This window comes from Podarcis cretensis (genome assembly GCF_951804945.1).
Source record: "Podarcis cretensis genome assembly, chromosome: 5".
In the NCBI taxonomy this organism is placed as follows: Eukaryota; Metazoa; Chordata; class Lepidosauria; order Squamata; family Lacertidae; genus Podarcis; species Podarcis cretensis.
The window spans coordinates 20,026,909-20,048,163 of NC_137174.1; the positions used below are offsets into that span (position 1 = coordinate 20,026,909).

At 43.7% G+C, this 21,255-nt stretch overlaps 1 protein-coding gene across 6 annotated transcripts in view; it reads left to right on the forward strand.

The window, feature by feature from the left end:
* The first annotated feature begins 6,909 nt into the window (after positions 1-6,909).
* SRR (serine racemase) overlaps positions 6,910-21,255 on the forward strand; it is a 28,186-nt gene continuing 13,840 nt past the window's right edge. Inside the window, exons 1-6 of one of the 6 annotated variants that reach the window (XM_079977017.1) lie at positions 7,002-7,018; positions 7,572-7,710; positions 10,489-10,515; positions 17,716-18,043; positions 18,497-18,613; positions 19,343-19,584. In XM_079977017.1, the coding sequence (XP_079833143.1) occupies positions 7,577-7,710; positions 10,489-10,515; positions 17,716-18,043; positions 18,497-18,613; positions 19,343-19,584 (848 nt within the window). In that variant the 5' untranslated portion in view covers positions 7,002-7,018; positions 7,572-7,576. Of the gene's footprint in view, positions 7,019-7,244; positions 7,711-10,488; positions 10,516-17,715; positions 18,044-18,496; positions 18,614-19,342; positions 19,585-21,255 lie in introns of those variants that run through there. The other 5 variants (XM_079977019.1, XM_079977020.1, XR_013839153.1 and 2 more) reach the window with 5 other exon arrangements.

Sequence of the window (21,255 nt, forward strand, 5' to 3'; positions counted from 1 at the left end):
GAGTACATAATTTCTTGGTTTTAGGAATTTCATTCATATTCTGAGTTGGGGCGGGGTGTCTGCCTGGATGATATCCGTGGATCCCTTCCAGGCCTGTGATCCTTTGTCCAGTAAATCCAATCAAAAAGGCTGTGCAGCCCGCCCGCCCAGTCCCTTTGTCAAGGTAATGGCTTTGGTTGGCTAGGTATGTACCATGATTTAGCATAAACGAAGAAGTTGCCCTTTGCCATAGAACAAATGGGTAGACCTTTTCCCCTCAGGCCTTCACCCCACCCCTCTCACCTAGCTGCTATGTAGGAAAAGTATCTGTGTATGTGTGTGAGAGAGATACCCTCCAACATTTCTCCAGTGGAAATAGGGACGTCCTATTCAATAATAACAATAATAATACTTTTATGTGCTGCCCATCTCACTGGGTTTCCCCAGCCACTCTGAGAAGCTTCCAACATATAGAAAAACATAGTAAAAGTATACAAGGCTGCCTTCAGATATCTTCTAAAGGTTGTATAGTTACTTATCTCCTTGGCTCGAGGGTCACATAACTCCACACCCTCCAACATTTCTCCAATGAAAATAGAGACGTCCTAAGGAAAAGTGGGACATTCCAGGATCAAATCAGAACCCAGGACGGACTCTGTAAATCTGGGGCTGTCCCTGGAAAATATGGAGACTGGGAGGTCTGGTGTTTGTGTGTGAGAGAGAGGGAGGGAGGGAGGGAGGGAGGGAAGCTAGCTAGAATCTGTAGAGAGACATGCCTTGTCTTGCTCTGTGCTGCACCTTTGGCTCCCCTGAAAACCTAAAAGGGAAGCAAGGTCTAGGGTGGGCATTGTAATACCACCCATCTTACATGCAGGTTGTATATATGTGTAAATAAAACCATATATACTAAAGACACAATAGTCTCTGCTGACTTGCACTCCAAGGAAACCAGACTTCTGGGACCCCTGGAGTCTTTCACTGCTCAGAGATTGAGGTGGAATTTAACAATATGTCTAATGTACATTCAGAGTTCAACTCCCATCAGCCCCAGACAGCTTGGCTGATGGTTGGGGATGACGGGAGTTTGGTGGGCCACGAGTTTTCCTAACCCTGAACGAGCCCAATGGCACAGACACTGCAAAACAACTCGCTGCATAGTCACATGTCCAAGAACAACTGGCCCGCATAACGATGCATATAACTACCTAATGAGAACCATGTGTCACGAAGGGAAGGGGCACTGGGAGGCCTCCCTGAAGAGCCAAGTCTGTTCAAGCACAATACGGCTTGTAGTACGCTGAGACATCCTGCCAGCAGCAAGTGAGTCAGACTCCTGAAAAAATGTCTTTGGGAGTTTTTGGTGCCAATATCTGGTGCTAAGTATTGTTTGCCGAAGCTGAGAAAAGCTACATTGGTTCCAGGCCTGCCCTTCAGGACTGCTTGAAGACAGGTGGGGCTTTGTAGTGACAAAGTATGGTCTGTTTTCTGTTTTTAAAAGAGAAGTTGGTTAAATTTCCTAAACTGAGCCCAAAGTTGAAGGCTGTGTAACATATCTGCTTCCTTTCTTTTCTGTGACCATATGCCATCAGCTGCCTGTTTCCACTTCAGTAGGACAAATACTGAAGTAGTTTAGAGATGGATCCCCTAGATCAGGCTTTCCCAAACTTGGGTCTCCAGCTGTCTTTGGATTACAACTCCCATCATCCCTAGCTAGCAGGACCAGTAGCCAGGGATGATGGGAACTGTATTCCAAAACCTGCTGGAGACCCAGGTTTGGGAAAACCTGTCCCAGATGATGGGCAGTGCCCAACATTTGCTTCCTGAGAAGGCACCTGAATCACATTGGTGATGTAACCCTTGAAAAATGGTTTCTTTGGAAGGTCCAGCCACAGCAGACAAGGGTGGACATGCATTTGCAACATATCCGATGTGCATAACACGGATGGAGTATGTTTTATAGGTTCCAAGATCAGGAAGTGCCCGTAGTCAATATGTGCTTGCATTTTTGTGGTACTTTTCATTGACATTTGGGCAATAGTTTGATATAGAAACAGAGGTACAGTGAGAATACCTGGGTTGGTCCAAAGTCAGCTAGCAGCAGACTTCGCATCGAATACACGTCAACTCTTCCTCTATTTCAAAGAAGCCAGTAGCTGCTAATGTTGTGAGTGCAGCTGCCCTCCTAACCCTGCCATCGTTGCTGCTTACCTGGACTTGGCAGGGACAGAGCAGTGGCAAAGCTGGAGCTGTGCAAGTAAATGGGTGGGACTACTGCCACTAATTTGGAGTTCCCACAAAGCCCTGATCTTGACGCTGCCCGCCCCCCAGACCCATCCAGGTAAGTAGCAGCAACACTGGTGTCAGGAGAGCAGCTCCACCCCACTGCAGACACCACTGCTACATTTCAAGCTTATTGGAACTTAAGGTAAAGGGACCCCTGACCATTAGGTCCAGTCGTGGCTGACTCTGGGGTTGCGGCGCTCATCTCGCTTTATTGGCCGAGGGAGGCGGTGTACAGCTTCCGGGTCGTGTGACCAGCATGACTAAGCTGCTTCTGGTGAACCAGAGCAGTGCACGGAAACGCCGTTTACCTTCCCGCTGAAGCGGTACCTATTTATCTACTTGCACTTTGATGTGCTTTCGAACTGCTAGGTTGGCAGGAGCAGGGACCGAGCAATGGGAGCTCACCCCGTCGCGGGGATTCGAACCGCCGACCTTCTGATCGGCAAGTCCTAGGCTCTGTGGTTTAACCTTCAGTGCCACCCGTGTCCCGGAACTTATTGGAACTTACTTGGGAGTAAATCAAGTACCGTATTGGTCCGAATATAAGCCGCACCCGCAAATAAGCTGCACCTTTAAAATTCAAGACTTATTTGCTGGTGCAAGCTGCCTCCTAGCACTGCTGCCCTGAACGAGGGATGGCTGCCTCTCGGCGCCCTGCTTCCCAAGCCAGCGCCTGGTTTCTAGCATGCTGGGCGCCTGCCTCCTGGCACTACCGCCTCCCAGCACTCCTGGCACTGCCTCCCCAAGCCGGCGTCAGGGGAGGCTTTGGTGCTGCGGGCGGGCTGTGCACCATTGCCCCGCACCCCCCGATGGCCCTCCTGGGCAGCTGTTTCAGCAGCGAGACCGTAAGGGTAAGCCACACTTAACTTTTCATAATCGGAATTTGGGGGGAAAGTGCGCCATATATGTGGGCCAATACAGTGTAAGATTGAGTTAGAGACACTGGCCAGGTGCTCTGAGCCGCTCTAGGGGCACAGCTTGCCCAAAAAGTTACCAAACTGTACAACTAAAGAAAATAACCTGGGGGAGAGACGACAACTTTGCCTCCTTGCTTTCTGGGAAATGACCTAAAAGTAAACCCCAAAACAAAACAGCCAAACAGTTAGTTGATTCCCTGGCTGACAGGCTGCTGAAAGACTTACTCCAGATTTAATTTCCCTTTTCTTTTGGTTCAGTCCATCCAGAGTACGAGTTCTGGAGTGGCACTAAGCTGGTCGTGAAGATTGCTTTTAAACGCAGAGTGAACTGTGATTCAAAGCTAAGTCGGTCTAATTGGACACAGCTGGAAGAAGGGGAAAGGGATTTAGATCAATAGGAGTCTAGAACAGCCTAAGAGACTTTGAATGTTTAAGCTTGCAGCTACTTACACTGATTGGAAAGGAAAGAAGTTTAGGTATTCCATTTTGACATCCCTGATGGATTGTGTAAGGCAGAGGTTTTCAACATTTTTTAGTCCACAGCTCCCCTGACTAACTACATTATTTCTGTGACACCCCTGTGGGGCTCAGAAACTGTTATGTCACACCCCTTGCCTGCAGAGCTGGCAGCCTCTCAGTCTTTTTCGAACACCCTCCCTTGGGGAGTCTTGCCTCAGCCTCCTCTCCAATCCCACTCCTGGTCAGCTGCCTCCCCTACGTCAAAGAGGTGCCCTCTACAGTTGTTGGGGAAATATACTCTTTTTATTTCATATCCATGAGCTTTTGGGGAGTCATCTCAGCCTGGCCTGCTCCTTCAGACATGAATCCTGGCCTACATTGACCCTGCATTTGGCTTCACCTTTCGGTGGCTGTTCAATCTCTCTGTCCCCTGATCTTGTCGACCCTGATCCTCTCAAGGCCACTTACACACTTACTCTTAGCAGCCCGCAGAGATTCGCAGATCAGAAAGCAAGCTGGCCCGGTTATCTTTCGCAGTTGGTGCTGTAACCATTTAGGTGGAGGAAGACATTATGAGGACACTTCTACATGCCTTTATCTCATTGGAAAATCACGGTATTTGATAAAGTAGAAGCATCTTTTGCTGTGCTAAAGGCTTTGGTAATAACTGGCCACAGGGGTCATTCATTGTCAAAGGAACAGACAGCAGAATCACACGGGAAAGCTTAGCAGGATCAGGCTTTAAATAGCCAACATCCTCTCAGTGTGTCTGCAAACACACCCCTTCCTTGTGAAATGTAGAAGCAAAGAGAAGAACCAGCCATACTATGAGGAGATGGTCCATATGGCACCTGAACTGACTAATATATGTGCAAGCAATTTACTGAAATATGCGGTGAAACATCTGCAAGGGAAAGCTAATGTGGGTTATAGCAGTTAGAATACCATGGTAGGACAAGGGAGAGTTGGATTCAAATCCCTGCCCAGTCACGAAGCTCACTGATATTATAATCTTTTACATCGGGGTTGGGGAACTTCAAGCCTTGTGGCCTGATGAGGTCCTCCAGCTCACTTGTGATCCTCTCCATGCCACACCCATTTCCCCAGCCACACTTTTAATCTGGTTGGAATGTTTCCTTGAATTTTGATAACTAGTTTGAGAATGTTTTTCTTAGCTACCTGGGGCACACAGACGGGAAACGTCAGAGAGAATAGGAATGTGTTCTAACTTGAGGGTTACTCCCAGTAAGTTGATCTGGTTCTCAAAAACTTTTGCAATTGAATAAGAAGATATTAAACCCAAGAAAGCATATAGCTCATACCAGCATCCAACCATTTATCTATCCCTAGACTGCTGTGATCTCTTAGTGGGGCAAAGTACAAATGTGTGAGTCTGCTGTGTAATATTATTGGTTGTGCAGAATGGGCTTCTTTCTCTTTAGCTTGGCAATTAATGAAGGTCTTCATTAGAGCTGGGCAATATATCAACATTGTGATATAACACCAGCTAAACATCACACTATACCGATATATCACAATGTCCGAAATAAGGATGGAGCTATGTAGAGGCATTGGCTGGCTTCACATTTTCCCCAAATCATGGTTTCTGCATAGCAGACGCAGACACACACACACACACACACACACACACACACAATTCACGATATATTGCCAGGTCAAAAATTATGAAACCAATATTATGGTGTGCACTTCAAGCTGGCTTTGGACAATATATCAATATATCGCCCAGCCCTAGTCCTCATTAATGATATCTGAGACCAGTGACTACTCCAAGCCACTGAAGCTTGTATCCAACCCCAACTGGTTGTAAGCTTGGAAATAAAGTTTGAATGAATGCAGGCAGAACTTAGAATACAAATTGAGTTGAGAGCTTGCAGAAGCTGTTGCCAAGAGATTTCTGGGTGGCAGAAGTAGCTTGCCAAGATCTTGGGGTGCTTCACTGCTTTTGGTACAGGATTACTACTGCTTGCATTCATGTATGCTTCTTTCCCATCTGTTGTGCACCTGTATGTTTTGTAAACAAACAGCTTATTCCAAAAAGCACCACAAGACTCCAGTACCTTTGCCATACAAAGGAGGCCAATGCTATAAAGTTGAAACTGTCTATCAGTAAAGGGAGTGTGAATGGATAAACTATAGACTTAGCCAAACCACTGGGCAATATGTACAAGCAATTGCCTGGCAGAAGTTCATTTGGGATGGATGGAGGTGGAGGCCAGACTGAAGTTCGTTTTTTGGGCATCAATAGAAAGTGCACCAGGATAATCTGACACCAACCAATAATAGTACTAGTAACAAAGGAAGGATGCTGAATTTCCTGAGGCGGCATATAAAGGAAAAGGGCAGTGAGAAAGTCCAGATTAATTCTTTAGCAAAGACTGTCCTGGTTGCGGAGAGGATTTGAGCAGGATTACAGTGCAGAGAGAGCAGGGTCAGCATTAGGGAAATATTCTGAAAGTCTATTGTTTGTTTTCCAACTGTCCCACGAGATTAAAAAGAAAAATCGTTTGTTACTAGACATACTGAAACCAAGACTTATATTGTTTATATATAATGGTGGAGTAACACTGTCTCCTGAAAGAATTAAGAAAGGCAAACCTGGTCAGTTAAAGGCATGAAGAACAGGATAAGAGGATTTCCCAGCAGCAATAGAGTATGACAGGTGGGAATGAAAGGAAGGCCAGTACAGTAATAGCTCCTTTACCCTTTATCTACCGTTAAGAAGATGAACAGCTCCGACTATGGCTAGTTAATTTTAAACCAAGGATGGCAACTCAGCACCTTCCAGATTCAGCTCAGTCAGTATCACCATATTAGTGAAACAATGTTTGTCAAAAATAATGACCTAAAACTGTCTTGGGGGTCTTTGCATTTTTCTCTAGAAAAATGGAAATTTGAAAGAAACTTGGGTCAAGACAGACAACGTGTAGAAGCACCTACCATCTCCCCAGATGTTGAAAGGGGCTGAGCAATTTTGTCTCCTCCTCGATCTCTGTGTCCTCTTCTCATTTTTTTTCCCTTTGCGGAGCAATGAGAGACAGAGCTAATCAACAAGAGCTGCAGCACAGAGATATGGCCTAAGTAAGATTTCATGGTTTGCTGCATGAATATGACAGTGTTAGCTCTGTGTGTCCTTACATTCTCTGAGATCCATAAGCCGATTTGTGTGCAGTCTGTTACCAAATTATAACCCTGTTTCAAGAACGGTTAAACTTTGTGACTTTTTGTGAATTTAAGAATGATTTCTCTTATTTTGCAGATAACCATGGCTGGGCTGTTTTCTCCATCTCTCAGTTCTTCATGGTAGTGTGGGAAGCTGTTGTGCCGACATTCCTTAAATTTGCTCCTCAAAAGCACTGGTAAGCATACAATGGAAGTGCAAAGTTTGAACCCTTCCGCTTATCTCATTTCCTAGAAAGAGACACTTTGCAGCTTTGCAACAAACCACAATATCGTTCTTCAGCTCAGCAGTGAACATCTAAAGCTTTAAACATTCAGCTAACTGAATGCCAGTGAAGTATAATCCAGGGCCTGACTCAAATTGACAGGGACAGGTTGGCCTGTGAAATAATCTCTTTAAATAGTAGCAGCCAATCCTCAAAGTCGTTTCTTTGTCCCATCTTGAGTGGGAGGACGTCTTTCAGCAGCCTGTTCGCCAGGCAGACTGCTTTGCTGCCCTTCCTGACAGTATTTGGAAAGGCAAGTTTTGCTCATTGGCTGGGACTCCTACCTTTCAATAACAACCAAGGCATTGCTATGAATTTTGCTGCACAATTTCTCTACTCCAGGGTTTTTAAGAACCGAACTCCCAGGGAACGCTTCAGAGAAGAAGAAGAATATGACCCTTTCTGGCAAAGGTTGGAGAATGTTGCCATGTGACGTAGACCTAGAGTGTTTATTTCTCCCCCTTAGGAATTATGGAAAGGCCTAGGTTTGTGTCTGGGGCCAAGCCACTGGCCGTCGCCTCCTCTGGATCCTTCCTGCCTCCTTATGGTGCAGTAGTTGGAGTATTGCTTCACTTCTTTGTTTATTTCATTGCCGTGCTTTATAGGTAATGATGACGATAATATGTTCTTCTACTTTATCTGTTCCTCATTCCCAAGTAACTGCAGTCTGTGTGTTTATTTTCAAACAGTGGGCAAAAACCATTAACTCTTGAATAAATTGCTAGAATTCAAGGCGCCATCAGAAATTACGTAGATGTGTTTTATTGTGCCTACAAATTAATTCTTGTGGATTTGCTTTAAATCTCTGGATCTTTTGACCTCTTGTTGTAAAGATTCTGTTTAAAATGAGCGGCAACAGCCCAACAGAAATATCAGTAAATGGTACTTATCCCATGGGTTGTATTCAGTTTTAGATGCATTCCTTTAGCTGTTGTCATGATCACATTAGAAGTATATTTTGACGGGAATTTATGGATGTTTAAAGCTAATTGTATTACAGCAGTGTCCAGAGTCTTCAGTTGAGCTTAAGAAGCCTTGTGGAATGTTCAAGACATTTATTTGTCTCCCAGACTTCAAGTCCAAAGACCTGAGCCAACAAAAAGTTAGGATAATGCATAAACATTTGAAAGATCAAATCCCAACTTTCCTTGTAATGTGCATGGAGCTAGAAGCAGTGCAATTGAAGATGCTCTCATGTAAGCCAATCAAATTGCCATTATGTAATGGATGCTTCCACACTAGAACCATTTAGCACTGCTGAGGCATTAGCTGGAAGAATTAAAACTAGATGCACATAGCATTTAATACAGTGTCAAATTATCTAGCAACGCCCATACCCATTGCCAAAACCCTTCCTTCTGTAATGTCTATTCACAAGTAAATTGCACCCAGCCAAGGTCCCCCTGGTAACTTCAACTGACGTTTATAGCTTTTAGGATCAGTATTACTGCCTATTATTATTTAGTAGTATTATACTAGTATAGTATATCACTCAGAGCACCTCACATTCATTCAGACTGTACAGTGTGATAATTACAAGAGTAAAATGATAGACATTATTTTAAGATCAATAAAATCTAAAAGAGCAAAATTAGTTGAAAAACAGCAGGGATGACAAAAGGCAGTTGAAATAAAATACAGCGTCATTTCTGTATTTAAAATAAGAACATAAGAAAAGCCAGCTGGATCAGGCCAATGGCCCATTTAGTCCAGCATCCTGTTCTCACAGAGGCCAACCAGATGCCTGTGAGAAGCTTACAAGCAGGACCTGAAGACAACAACACTCTCCCCTCCTGCCGCTTCCAGCAACTGGTATTCAAAAGCATATTGCCTCAAACAGTGAATGTGGAACACAGTCATCGTGGCTAGTGGCCACTGATAACTTTATCCTCTGTGAATTTGTCTAATCTTCTTTTAAAGCCATCCAAATTGGTGGCCACCACTGTCTCCTGTGGGAGCAAATTTCAGTTTTAAGTATGCACTGTGGGAAGAATGAATCTTCCATTGGACACCCTGAGTTCTAGTGCTATGAAAAGGAAAAGCTTTTCTCTGTTCAGATTCTCTACACAATGTATAATTTTATACACATCTATCATGTTTCCTCTTTCTCACCTAATATTGATGATGATGATAAATTAGTAATTAAATATCCCCACTGACACACAGGAACTAACATCGGACAATTCTCAGGATCAGAAACGGACGTGGGGAGAGAGGTTATTCAATGGGAAATTGATCACTAATCCCTCGGTTTGGATAGGAAGCACTAAAATAGTCTAGATTTGCAATGGGGAACTGTGTTATTTAAAGGCACAGGAGACAATAGTACTAGTGATGAATAACAAATTGCCCGTTACTTGTTCTTTTCACGTACACACAAAAAGGCACACAAAAAATGGGGGAAAGCCTCAATATCAGGTCTGCTCCAAGAGGATTACTGGCCTCCCCATCCCTTCTTGTGTGTAAGTGCAAAATATCACTTTTTCCTATAAAAAAGGTAAATAAAAATGGTAGGAAACAAGTAATTAAAGTCCAAAATAGAACCTGACTGAGTCTATATAAAACTAGAATCTTCCTTGCTTTATATCTTGTTGATCGGAGCTCAGAGATTACTAGCATTGTCATTGGCATCGGTCTTGTCTCGAGAGACAATGGAGTGCGCCTCCAGAGGTGAAGTAAAACCGCTGGAGAATCACAGTGCTTGCTGTGGCTGCGGAGGCCAGTCATGCATAACTGCTGCCTCCTGCATTGTTTTTTGCTGCATTAGCAGTACTAGAGTGACCTTTCCAGGACACAAGCCTGGGCAGTGTGTATTGGGGTCATGGGCTGCCCAGTCTGCAAGACCCTCTCTCAGCCTTGCTGATGTGGGCCAAAGGAAAGCAGAGCAATACATTTGGCACCAGCTTGGCTGCAGGAGTAGCCAGGAGGAGGCGTACAAGGCACCATCCAACCATCTTAGGGACTTCACTCTGGATTTGTGTAGGGTTTGCTCCTTAGCCTTTTCGTCTCCCAAATATATCCTGCAAGGCAGTGGGTAGATTACTAATGAACAGCCTGTTAATTGCCCCTCAAATAACCTCTTGTAAGTGCAGTACTTTTGAGTACACATTATAAGAGGATCTTGCTGGATATGATAGTGCTATATTAAATGCTTCTATGAAATCTTCATTTCAATTTAACTTTCAGCTAGTTATTAAAAAGCAATGTCCCTCAGCAGTACTAAAGGGGACTCTGATGTGGAAGCAAACTTGGTATCTGACAGACTGTTATAGGACTTTAGCATCTCTCCCGTTCTGCCAGGAGCAGGAGGGCTGGCTGCTAATTTCTTTCACTCCTTTATTGCCTTTCATACCCATGTGGCTTTTCTGTGTTTTCTTCCTCAGCTTTGCAAAGAAGCTATTTGCAAAAAAGTAGGTTTTAAAATCGCATTGCATGTTTTACTAATCCCACTAAAACTGAAATGGAAAAAAACAGGCATGTCTCCAAGTCTCACAGTTCTATTATGCATGCATATTTAACAAACAAACAAATAAAAACAAAAAACAAAAAAATCCCCTCAAACATAATCCTGTCACTGGAAACAGTGAGACTTACTTCTGAATTAAATGCATAGGATTTTGTTTTAGTGTACTGGGATTATAAAGGTAAAGGTAAAGGTACCCCTGCCCGTACGGGCCAGTCTTGACAGACTCTGGGGTTGTGCGCCCATCTCACTTAAGAGGCCAGGGGCCAGCGCTGTCCGGAGACACTTCCGGGTCACGTGGCCAGTGTGACATCGCTGCTCTGGCGAGCCAGAGCCGCACACGGAAACGCCGTTTACCTTCCCGCTGGTAAGTGGTCCCTATTTATCTACTTGCACCCGGAGGTGCTTTCGAACTGCTAGGTTGGCAGGCGCTGGGACCGAGCAGCAGGAGCGCACCCCGCCGCAGGGATTCGAACCGCCGACCTTTCGATCGGCAAGTCCTAGGCGCTGAGGCTTTAACCCACAGCGCCACCTGCGTCCCTACACTGGGATTATACATAAACTCAATTACTGATTAATAAAGTTGACTATCCAATATATTTTCAGTTTGTTAATTTAAAACCTTTCACCAGAATTATGCATCTACAAACAAGGCCTTTAAGCAATAACCTCAGTTTGACAAGATCCTCAGTGGACTCCTGAGTTGCTTTTGTCTGGGCCTTCTGAAAAAGCGGAACAGGGTGATTTCACCCTGTGACATTGCTCTAGGCAGAGCTTTGTCTAGAGCAGGAACGGGCAGGCTTGTGGGATCTACTTTGGGTTTTTTTACTAGAACCTTGAGATCCACCAAGCAGAGTCATATACAAAAGACCATTCTCCATTCCAAAACTTAGAACAAATAATTTTGAAATCCCAACATATTAAAAAAAACCACATCCACGGCCTGATAGTCTACTTTGTATTCTGCATAGAACTACAGTAAATGACACATTTACTGCTGTCTCTTGAGTTTCCTTGCTGTTTGGTCCCACTGGAGTAGTTTATTAATGTAGCCATGTGTGCTGTGTAGATGTATGATATAACACTGAATTTTACTACATTAGACTAACATGGCTATCCTTCTGGAATCCATCATGTTTGCGTGTCGAGGTCCCCAAGACACCCCCCAATAAAACACAAGTGACACATTATTTTTGTTTAAGGTTTTTGGCATAATTTTGGCCACAACTTTATTAAATTACAAGCAATGTGAATGGTTGCTTAGGCATTGGTTGCGACTATCTGACCACGCACAGGGACAGCCTGACATTCACATGCCTGCGAAGTCAGAAAAGGGTAAGACACCCAGGGAGAGAGACGGGACTGGGAACCATGCCTCACCTCTCCCCAAATGCTCCCGGGGGCTCTTGCGTGGCCCTAGCCCCTTGACAGGGTTCGGACAAAAGCATGGCGAGCCCCTGGGTTCCTTTAATGGGAAACCCTTGCAGCAGCACTTTTGGAGGGGCAGGCACAGCCAAATCCATACCCCTCCACCAACCAATTCCCAAACCAATGCCTAACTGCAACCTTACAAGTTGTGACGATTTGCTACGCACTAGGCAAAAACCAAATGGCATCAGCCAAATGGACAAAATTCCTACCGGGCCCCTGCCCCAAAAGCAGACAATCCCATGACAGGCATAGCAAGGTCAAGCAAACAGCCTAAAATAGGGAGGGAGGGCGGGTGATCCGATGCACGCAGCGAAAAGAGGAAGCTCAACGCTGCGTGCAGGGCATTTAAAGACTAGGGCTGTCAATCAAAAAATGGCAACATATAATTCTCCTCAGCAACAGCCCTCTGCTAATGGTGGCCAAACTCTTTCCCGCCCAGCAACAGTGGGGTGTCTTGCTAGCCCCCACCGCAACGCAAAGGAGACCATGCTTTGTGGAAATGTGACTAGAGTGGTACCCACTCAAGGCCTTCTCCAGAGCTGACAGGAGCAGTTAGAAGACTCAGATTGGGCTCACCAGAAGCATCATGGCTGCTTTTTTATTGGACTTGCTTTATTTTGTATTTCCTTTCATTATTGAGTTTAAAAATTCCATTGAAATTTGTAAGTACTGTTCCTTGGCCCTGCATGATTTGCAGAGGAGTGGCAAGTGTGACAAGAACGCTCAACCTTTCCCTACCACCCATTTTCTGCATGTCACACCCTCCCACCACGTCTCAAATATGGGTTTGGAACAGAGGCTGGGGAGAAGTAACTGTGGTATGTCTGTGTGCAGGGGTTGCACCTTCCACTTACTCCAACTTAGATGCATGTTGCACCCTTCTGGCACTAACTTGAATAGGAGGAGAAGTAGCAAGGCTTTCAAGATACAACGGCCAAGCAAAACACACAAGTCAGAATATGTGGTTCCTGGAGTATCTGATGCAGAGGAAGCTAATCCACAAACTGGCAAGCTGATCTACAACTCATATTTAAAATGAATGGGGCATCTCTTGCTACTGCTTGTAAAATGTGCATTTAACTTGCAGCTTGTGACGATGGTTGACACCACCATTGCTACTCCACCCCCGGAACACAGTCATTCATTTGATCCTGAGCATGCATGGTTGTCTGTCATCTTGCAATCAAACTGATTCACTGCATGTATGTGCTGTATAGGGAGTTGTATAGGGACAGTGTAAAAGATGGAACCCGCAGGAATAGGCTCTTTATTATAAATGAGCCAAAGGGAGTGTGATGTATTAAAGGCACTTGAGACAAATATTGTAGAACACAAGCCATTCCAATATTGGACTTTACCATGGCCTTTGATGCATGAGATGTATGTTTTGGGGACTCACCCTGTTCTTGCACCTGTGGTTTGTTTTAGACTGTTGCAATACTGTAGTTTCAATTATTGTAACCTGTCCCCGGATGTCATGTTCACAGGAGAGTCATGGAATGGCCCACAAGTGCAACTTTTAAGCTAGCCAAACCAAGAAAATAGTGACTAGATGGGATTGATGCAGGAAGCCACAACATGTGCACAGAGACAACTATTGGATACTGTTTCCAGACAATAGACTGCTGGGAGTGTCAACTTCTGAGCTACTCAAACCAACAAATTCACCATGTACAGATTACAGTGGTACCTCGGGTTACATACGCTTCAGGTTACATACACTTCAGGTTACAGACTCCGCTAACCCAGAAATAGTACCTCGGGTTAAGAACTTTGTTTCAGGATGAGAACAGAAATTGTGCTCCAGCGGCGCGGCGCAGCAGGATGCCCCATTAGCTAAAGTGGTGCTTCAGGTTAAGAACAGTATCAGGTTAAGAACGGACCTCCGGAACGAATTAAGTACTTAACCTGAGGTTAGATTCATGGAGTAAGCCAAAGTAAAAAATAAAAAAGAAAGAAAAGTCCACAGAAACTACATTCTAACATCCATTCTGAGCTATAAATGATTTTCCATAACACCTTCCAAGCTAGTCAAAGCAACCAGATTCACCAGTTAAACATGACTAGATTGGCTTCATGTAGTAAGCCAGAAACTGTTCACAGAAACCATATTCACATGCTGGTTACAGGCCATAAACAATGCTCTAGAAAAATGGCCCAGAACACCAACTTCTAGCCAAACCAACTAAATTCCCCAGTTACACCCAGCTAGATCAGATTATATAGTAAGACACAGAATGTCCACAGAAACCATGTTCCAATTACCATTCTTGGCAATAAAAGGTATTCTGGGAAAATGGTCCAGAACATCGTCATCAGTTAATTAAATTTCTATAATACCTTTTATCGGACGATCACAGGGCAGATTTCTATATCTAGAGCTATAGATATAAAACATACCATGACAACAAACAGAAACAATACCCTTCCAGAGTTTAAAAGGCCACAGATGGTTTAATTAGCCAACATATGTAACAAAGGCGCCAGGCGAGCCTCCCTGGGGAGAGCATTCCACAAGCAGGGAGCCACCACAGAAAAGGCCTTTTTTCGTGTTGCTGCCCTTCAGACCTCTGGTGAAGGAAGCACTTGAAGAGGGGCCTCAGATGATGATTGCAGGGTCCAGGTCAGTTCATTTGAATGTTATCAGTTATTAGATGTTTTGTGGCTTACTGTATTACCCCCCCCCCCAATCTGGCTCAATGTGAATTTTGACCTGGGTTTGTTTGGATAGCTCAGAAGTGGGCTATTTTTCTGGGACACCATTAATCCAAATTTGGTTTATGCGGAAGTTTTGTGGCTTAAGGCATCATTTGCTTTCATGTGATTGGTAAATTGGGTTAGTTCAGCTAGCATAGAAGTTGGCGCACCTGGCTGTATTTCCAGAATGCCCTTGAGCGCCCTGAATTGGTTATCCAAATGTGGTTTCTGAGGACGTTTTTGTGGCTTATTCAGTTCACAGTGGCATCGCACAACTATACTTCTCCATAACATCTGACTCAGGGGAGCTCGTATATGACCTGGAACATTGTCTGGGTACAGTGGTGGACCAGATGAGGGCTAGTAAACTGAGCTTGAACACTGGGAAGACAGAGACTTAGTTACCATTTCTGATTGTGAATAGGTGTGTGTCAATCTGATCTTTTTCTATGATTTATTACTGTGGATCATGGCATGAGTAAAAAGGTTGGCATAACTTAATATGACAGGAGATCCCCACTATGAACTTTCTTGACCCTGGTCCCAGACTGATCTCAAACGTGTCCTGGAAGGCATCGAGGAGACATATTGAGCTCCTAATACCTTGTATAAAGATCAGCCCATGTAATCTAGTTACCAGTGAAATCTAATCAACATCTCCTGCTAAAGAATGGTTGCTGCACAGACAAAATGGTATGAGAACTTTAAGGTAGGATGCAAACAAGGATGACCAGTTTAGCTATTGCTCACCAGGATTATAATCTTTCACTTTTCAATTAAGCAGAATAAACAAAATAGGAAATAGGCAGGAAACTATGGGAAGAAACAATAGAATAGAAATATTGGAATTATTGGAATTAGCCCCTCCAACCTTCTCCATTAGACTGCATTGACTAAAATTAGTACAAAACCCCTAAATTTTCAATGGTTGGTTCGCTGTCCAAGTTCCAACAAGGAACCTAGCACTCTTAAGGAACCAACACACGCCCTTTCTCTTGAATGAGCCACAGAATGTGATTTCTGAGGAAGTTTTGTGATTTATTATATCTGTCTGTCTCATTATACCTGGTGAATCTAGCTGGTTTGAACAGCTCAGAAACATGCTTCTGGACTTCTGTTCTAGAACACCATTTATGCTCTGAAACAGATACAGTGGTACCTCGGGTTAAGTACTTAATTCGTTCCGGAGGTCCGTTCTTAACCTGAAACTGTTCTTAACCTGAAGCACCACTTTAGCTAATGGGGCCTCCTGCTGCCGCCGTGCCGTCGGAGCACGATTTCTGTTCTCATCCTGAAGCAAAGTTCTTAACCCAAATTACTATTTCTGGGTTAGTGGAGTCTGTAACCTGAAGCATATGTAACCCAAGGTACCACTGTACCAGAATGTGGTTTCTGTGGATATTTTGTGACTATAAAAATTCCAGGCCATTTCCCTGGAATACCATTTAGTGCCTTGAACAGGTATTGGAGTGTGGTTTTAATTGATGTTTTGTGGTTTTCTGCTTCAGCCTTTCTAGTAGATTTGCTTAGCTTGGAAGCTGGTGTTCCAAGCAGTTCACGGTCATCCTGTTCTGAACTGGATGGGATCTGGGCGTGAATGGATTAATGAAAAGTACACTGTTCTGATTCTTTGAGTTCTAAAATGTTATTCTCAACAGTCTGACATCCCATTGTTACCAGAATGGGCACCAGAACATGGCTTCTATGGGCATTTTGAGGCTTAATACACCATTCCTATTGGGTCCTATTGGATGAGTTAAAAGTTGGCTGTTTGAGCTATTTTTCTGAAATATTGTTTATTGCCTGGAATGAGTATCAGAACATGGCTGCTCTGGATTTCTTGCAGCTTATTCAACCAACACCATATAGCCATGTTTGACCTGTGGATTTTATTGGTTTGGATAGCTTGGAAGTTGATGTTTGAGGTCATTTTTCTGAGATACCATTTAATGCTTGGAATGGGTATCAGGGTGTGGCTTCTGTGGATATTTTGTGGCATACTGCATCAATCACACCAAATCACTATTTTAGTTGGTTGAACTAGCTGGTTGGTTTGATGAGAGCCACCCAGTCAAATGGGCAGGGTACAACTACTACTACTGTTGTTGTTGTTGTTGTTGTTGTTGTTGTTGTTGTTTTGAAAGCTTGCCTTCTGGGCTGTTCCAAGCAGGTTTAGGGCATGAAGGGGCTAATAAAAAGGATTCTTTGAGTTCTAAAATACTGTTCTCAACTGTTGCTGACACTTCTTACTGTACCCAGAATGGTAGAGTGTGGTTTATGTGGACATTTTGTGGCTTTGTGTTTGATTTGCATTTGGCTTAATATGACTGGTGGTTGCTTTGCCTAGCTCAGGAATTGGCGTTTCCAACTATTTTTCCACCATGCAATATATTTCTTGGAATGGCAATCTCTCCACTTGATTTCAGTGGAAATTTTGTGGCTTACTGAATCAATTTCATCAAGTCACTATGTGGCTAATTTGGTTAGCTCAGAAGTTGGCATTCTGAGGTGTCCAGGGCAATTCCATTCTGCTCCAGGTGGGTCCTGGGTGTGAAGGGGTTAAATAAAAGTTTAGCTTTGCAGTGGTTTCAGTTCTAAAATGTTGCTCTCAAGCTTCTGTAACACATATCTTTGTACCCAAAATAGGTATCTGAATGTCTTTTCTGTGGACATTTTGTTGTTTTTTTGAATCAGTCCCAATAAATCCCATTGGACTGGCAGATTTGGTCAGTTTGACATTCCTGGCACTTTCCCCAGAATTCTGTTTTTCACCTAGCAGGTATCGGAATGTGAAGGAGTAAATGAAAAAATATATTGGAATAGTTTTTGTTTGAAAAAATATTGTTCTCAATTGTCTCTACCACATTCTTCTGCTTTTTCCTGTGTAAAGGGTTTTTCCATCCTGTTCCAGTTTTTACACTGCCATTGTAGAATGCAAGTAAAGCATCTGTACCCAGGTGTGGTTTTTAACTCTACTTGTTTCATAAGGCAGTTGTTTCTCTTTCCCTTTTCTCCATAGAGATGAATGTATAGTGAGAAAATTGGATGCGCCTGCACACTGTGAACTTCGGTGCTGTAAGGAGGGGCCAGTAGGAAATGGTCTCATTGGGCAGCGGCCACCCTCCATCAACCCTGAGAGACTGAAAGATTTTGGTGAAGAAGATTACCTAAATGGGGGAGTGAAGACATGGGAAATGAAGATAATCAGCCATAACGAGGAATTGCTAAGAGATCCAGTTGTTCGTCCAGAAAGAAGTAGCCTGCCAGCCTACAAGTTTATTCGATTTGAAGATATCAGTGCAGCAGCGTTCAAAATTCAGTGTGGAGTCCAGAAAACGCCTTGTACGGTATGCTAAGCGACTTGTTTCACAACGCTAGTTAAAACCCAATGCATCCTAGAAGTTATTTACTTTATCGGTGCCCCACTGGCTTTAGTATAACATACGGATTGTGGCCTTGCTTTAAACTTCTGCGCACAAGGCAAAGATGAAGGCAACTTAGCCCAAACAAAGTGCCTTCCTTTAGCTTTGCTTATACAGGCTGGGCATCTGTTAGCAATGTTTCTCATTATCTCACATGGGTTTCTGCTCAGTATGGGAGCCTCCAGTCTGTCAGTATTTTGCAGGAAGAATTCGAGTGCATACTGGAACCTTAGGTTTGCACAATTAAAGTGAATTAATGCAGTCTTTCTTTCACCCTAGCACAACAAATTCACTTAAAAAACAACAACCCCATAGACTTTTTGTGGTTTGGAAAGGGGCAGAGATCAAATTAACTCCAGAATGTTCCACTGTTTTCAGTATTCTAGGCTTTCAAAGCAGTATGGAATCGACATATATCTAAAGAAAGAGTTCCTTCAGTACACAGGATCTGTGAAGGAGCGGGGTGTGCTTTACCTTCTGATGTCTTTGCAACAGGTAGGAAAACCAGTGGAGCAAAATCTGAGCATCAGAGTGAAGTGGCTCTTCACTCAATTTATAAACAACCCTGTGAGGTAAGTTGGCCAGAAAGAGAACGCTTCTCTCCCCGTCCCTTAAAAAACCCACCACCTCTGTATTTGTCACCTTTGGACAAAATCAGCCAAGCTAAGAAGGTCTTCCAAAAAATGATTTGTAGTTAAATGGGGATGTGAACCATGGTTTGCGATGTGTAAGCCCCACTGTCATGGTCTGGTCTGATGCCAGATCCCATAGGCATTTCAGGGACACACAGGGAACTTGCTCCAGCAAAGGTTGAGAGCAGATTGAGGCCTTGTAAGTTTCTTCCTCCAGACTGCTTCTTCTAGGCTCCACCCCCTTGTAGAGAACTTCAGATTCTTACAGGGCCAACCCTCTGGCTTGAAGATGGGCACTCCTCCTCTGTTCTGTAGCCTTCTGCCAGTGTGCAGCCTGTGCTCCCAGACCAGCGAGGTGCTGTGAGAAGCATTATGGTCCTCTGATAGGAACCCGCAGCTGGCAACCTTTAAGCCAGAGGTGGCCAAAATTTATTGGCTTGTAGATTGCACTGCCACCACTCCAGGGGCTGCATGCCAGCAGCCAAAAAGTAGGCTAGTCCGCATTCTGTGGCCTACCACTTTCCAGTTGTGACCTCCCTGTAAAACTAATTGCTAACCAATGTCCTATGATTTGATGGTTTGTGTTCTGCAGGATCAGCAAAGGAAAGGTGTGATCGTTGCCTCGGACACTAACTTCTCCATGGCAGTAGCATATCATGCCTCAGAGCACCAAATTCCAGTGTTTGTCATCATGTCCACCAGCACCTTGCCAGCCAGAGTTAAAATGTGCCGCGAGTACGGTGCCATGGTCATTTCCTATGGCTCTACAGCGAGAGATGCTCAGATGCATGCCAAGAGGCTGGCACAAGAAAATGGCTACTTGTATCTCGAAGAGTAAGTGGATACCATATTTAACAGATAATAACCACAACACTCAGGATGACCTTTTATAGCAACATCACTATAAAGATCTTGATGGAAACACAACTTGAGCCTTACCATATGTGGTGATGGGGAAAAGATGGGCTACATTTTGTCAATCATCATCACTACAAGAACACTGCAGATAAGTCCTCCCTAGGTAGGAATATGAGTAATGGAACATTTCCAGTGTTGCACATTATTTCCTTGGCTAAAAGTAGAAAAGTCCAGTTGTTTCTGTAATTCTCTGAGCAGAAAATATAGCACATGTATTGGCCGCAGCATCACAATAACTGTTGAGATACCTTGGAACTAGAATATTTTCTTTCTTGCCAGCCGTAAGCGTCAAGCATTCTGGATCTCTGCTTGCTGTATCCACTGATGAGGCCAATGGAATGAGCAGCTTCCAAATGCTATTTGGTACAACATTTCCATTAATTTGTCATCCTGCAGGTTAATGAATCAAATAAAAATAGCTCTTATAATTAGCTCTCTCCACTTCTTCCTGATCTGATATTGCTGCCCCCACTTTAAACTTTGTTTCCTTCGGTTTACTCATAACTTGCTTGCTAACTGAAGGAGTTTTTTAGTTAGGATTTGGGCTGCCTTAAAACTTCTTTGTAGCCTTCAGGGAGGTCCTCCAAGTCAGAAGTTAAGGTATCAGACGTTGGCTTTGGGTCATGGAAAGACTTATTCCATGTTGGTCTGAACTGCGTTTCTGCAAAGAGCTAAACTGAAAAGCTGTAGTTTCCTGTAAATTCCTTGCTGTCCAGAATGCTAAACTGACTTTGCCTTTATAGCAGATTAGGAAAGAGATCCTATGCCATTTCTTGCATTTTGAATGAGAGCAGAAAGCACAAGAGAAAGGAGAGCAATAGCAGAATAACCCAGAGATTCCTGCCAAGCCATAGCTGGTTTTTGCTGGAAAAACAACAACTAGAATAGCCCTCTTAGCTCTCTGAGAGGAAAAATGTACATTACAGACTTAATCTGATTTAATAGTTATGTCCTTTCCTTAGAATATCTGGGAACTATTTGGACTACAAGGCGGCAAAGGGATCTCTAATGCTGATTCTCAGCTGACTGGTCAAAAACAACTCCCAGGATTCTTTTTTTGGGCGGGGGGACATGACAGCTACACTTGTAAAGAACAAATACCAGTTTGGAGTACAGGTGTGCCCTCTGTAACCCTTCTGTTACCATAGTCTTGTCTGCCTCCTAGCTGGAAATGATGATTTCCACTAGTTCAAGTCATTTGCAGCAACTGATGCATATGTTAGTTTTAAGAGTGTGTCTGTGACTTTTGTCACATGAAATGAAGTCAATTTGTCCGATGCAATAACACCCATCCATGCATTTAAGGCAGTAAGCAAAAAAAGGAGGTGGGGTGGTGGATAGTACATAATCCTAAAATGAGACTATGAAGCAGCTGGGTTGTACCACCAAGTTAGAGCAGGCAGGTATCTTCTCGAGTCTAGACGATTAAACCCACACCAAGACCATCTAATCTGCTATGGCTGCTGTTAAAAAGAAATTCATTTGCCTTCACCATTAACGACGGCATGTGCTTTGTTAAATTATCTTAAATTTAGTTTTAAATAAACGTCTAAAATACGTAGGACACTCTTATTTCCCTGAATGATG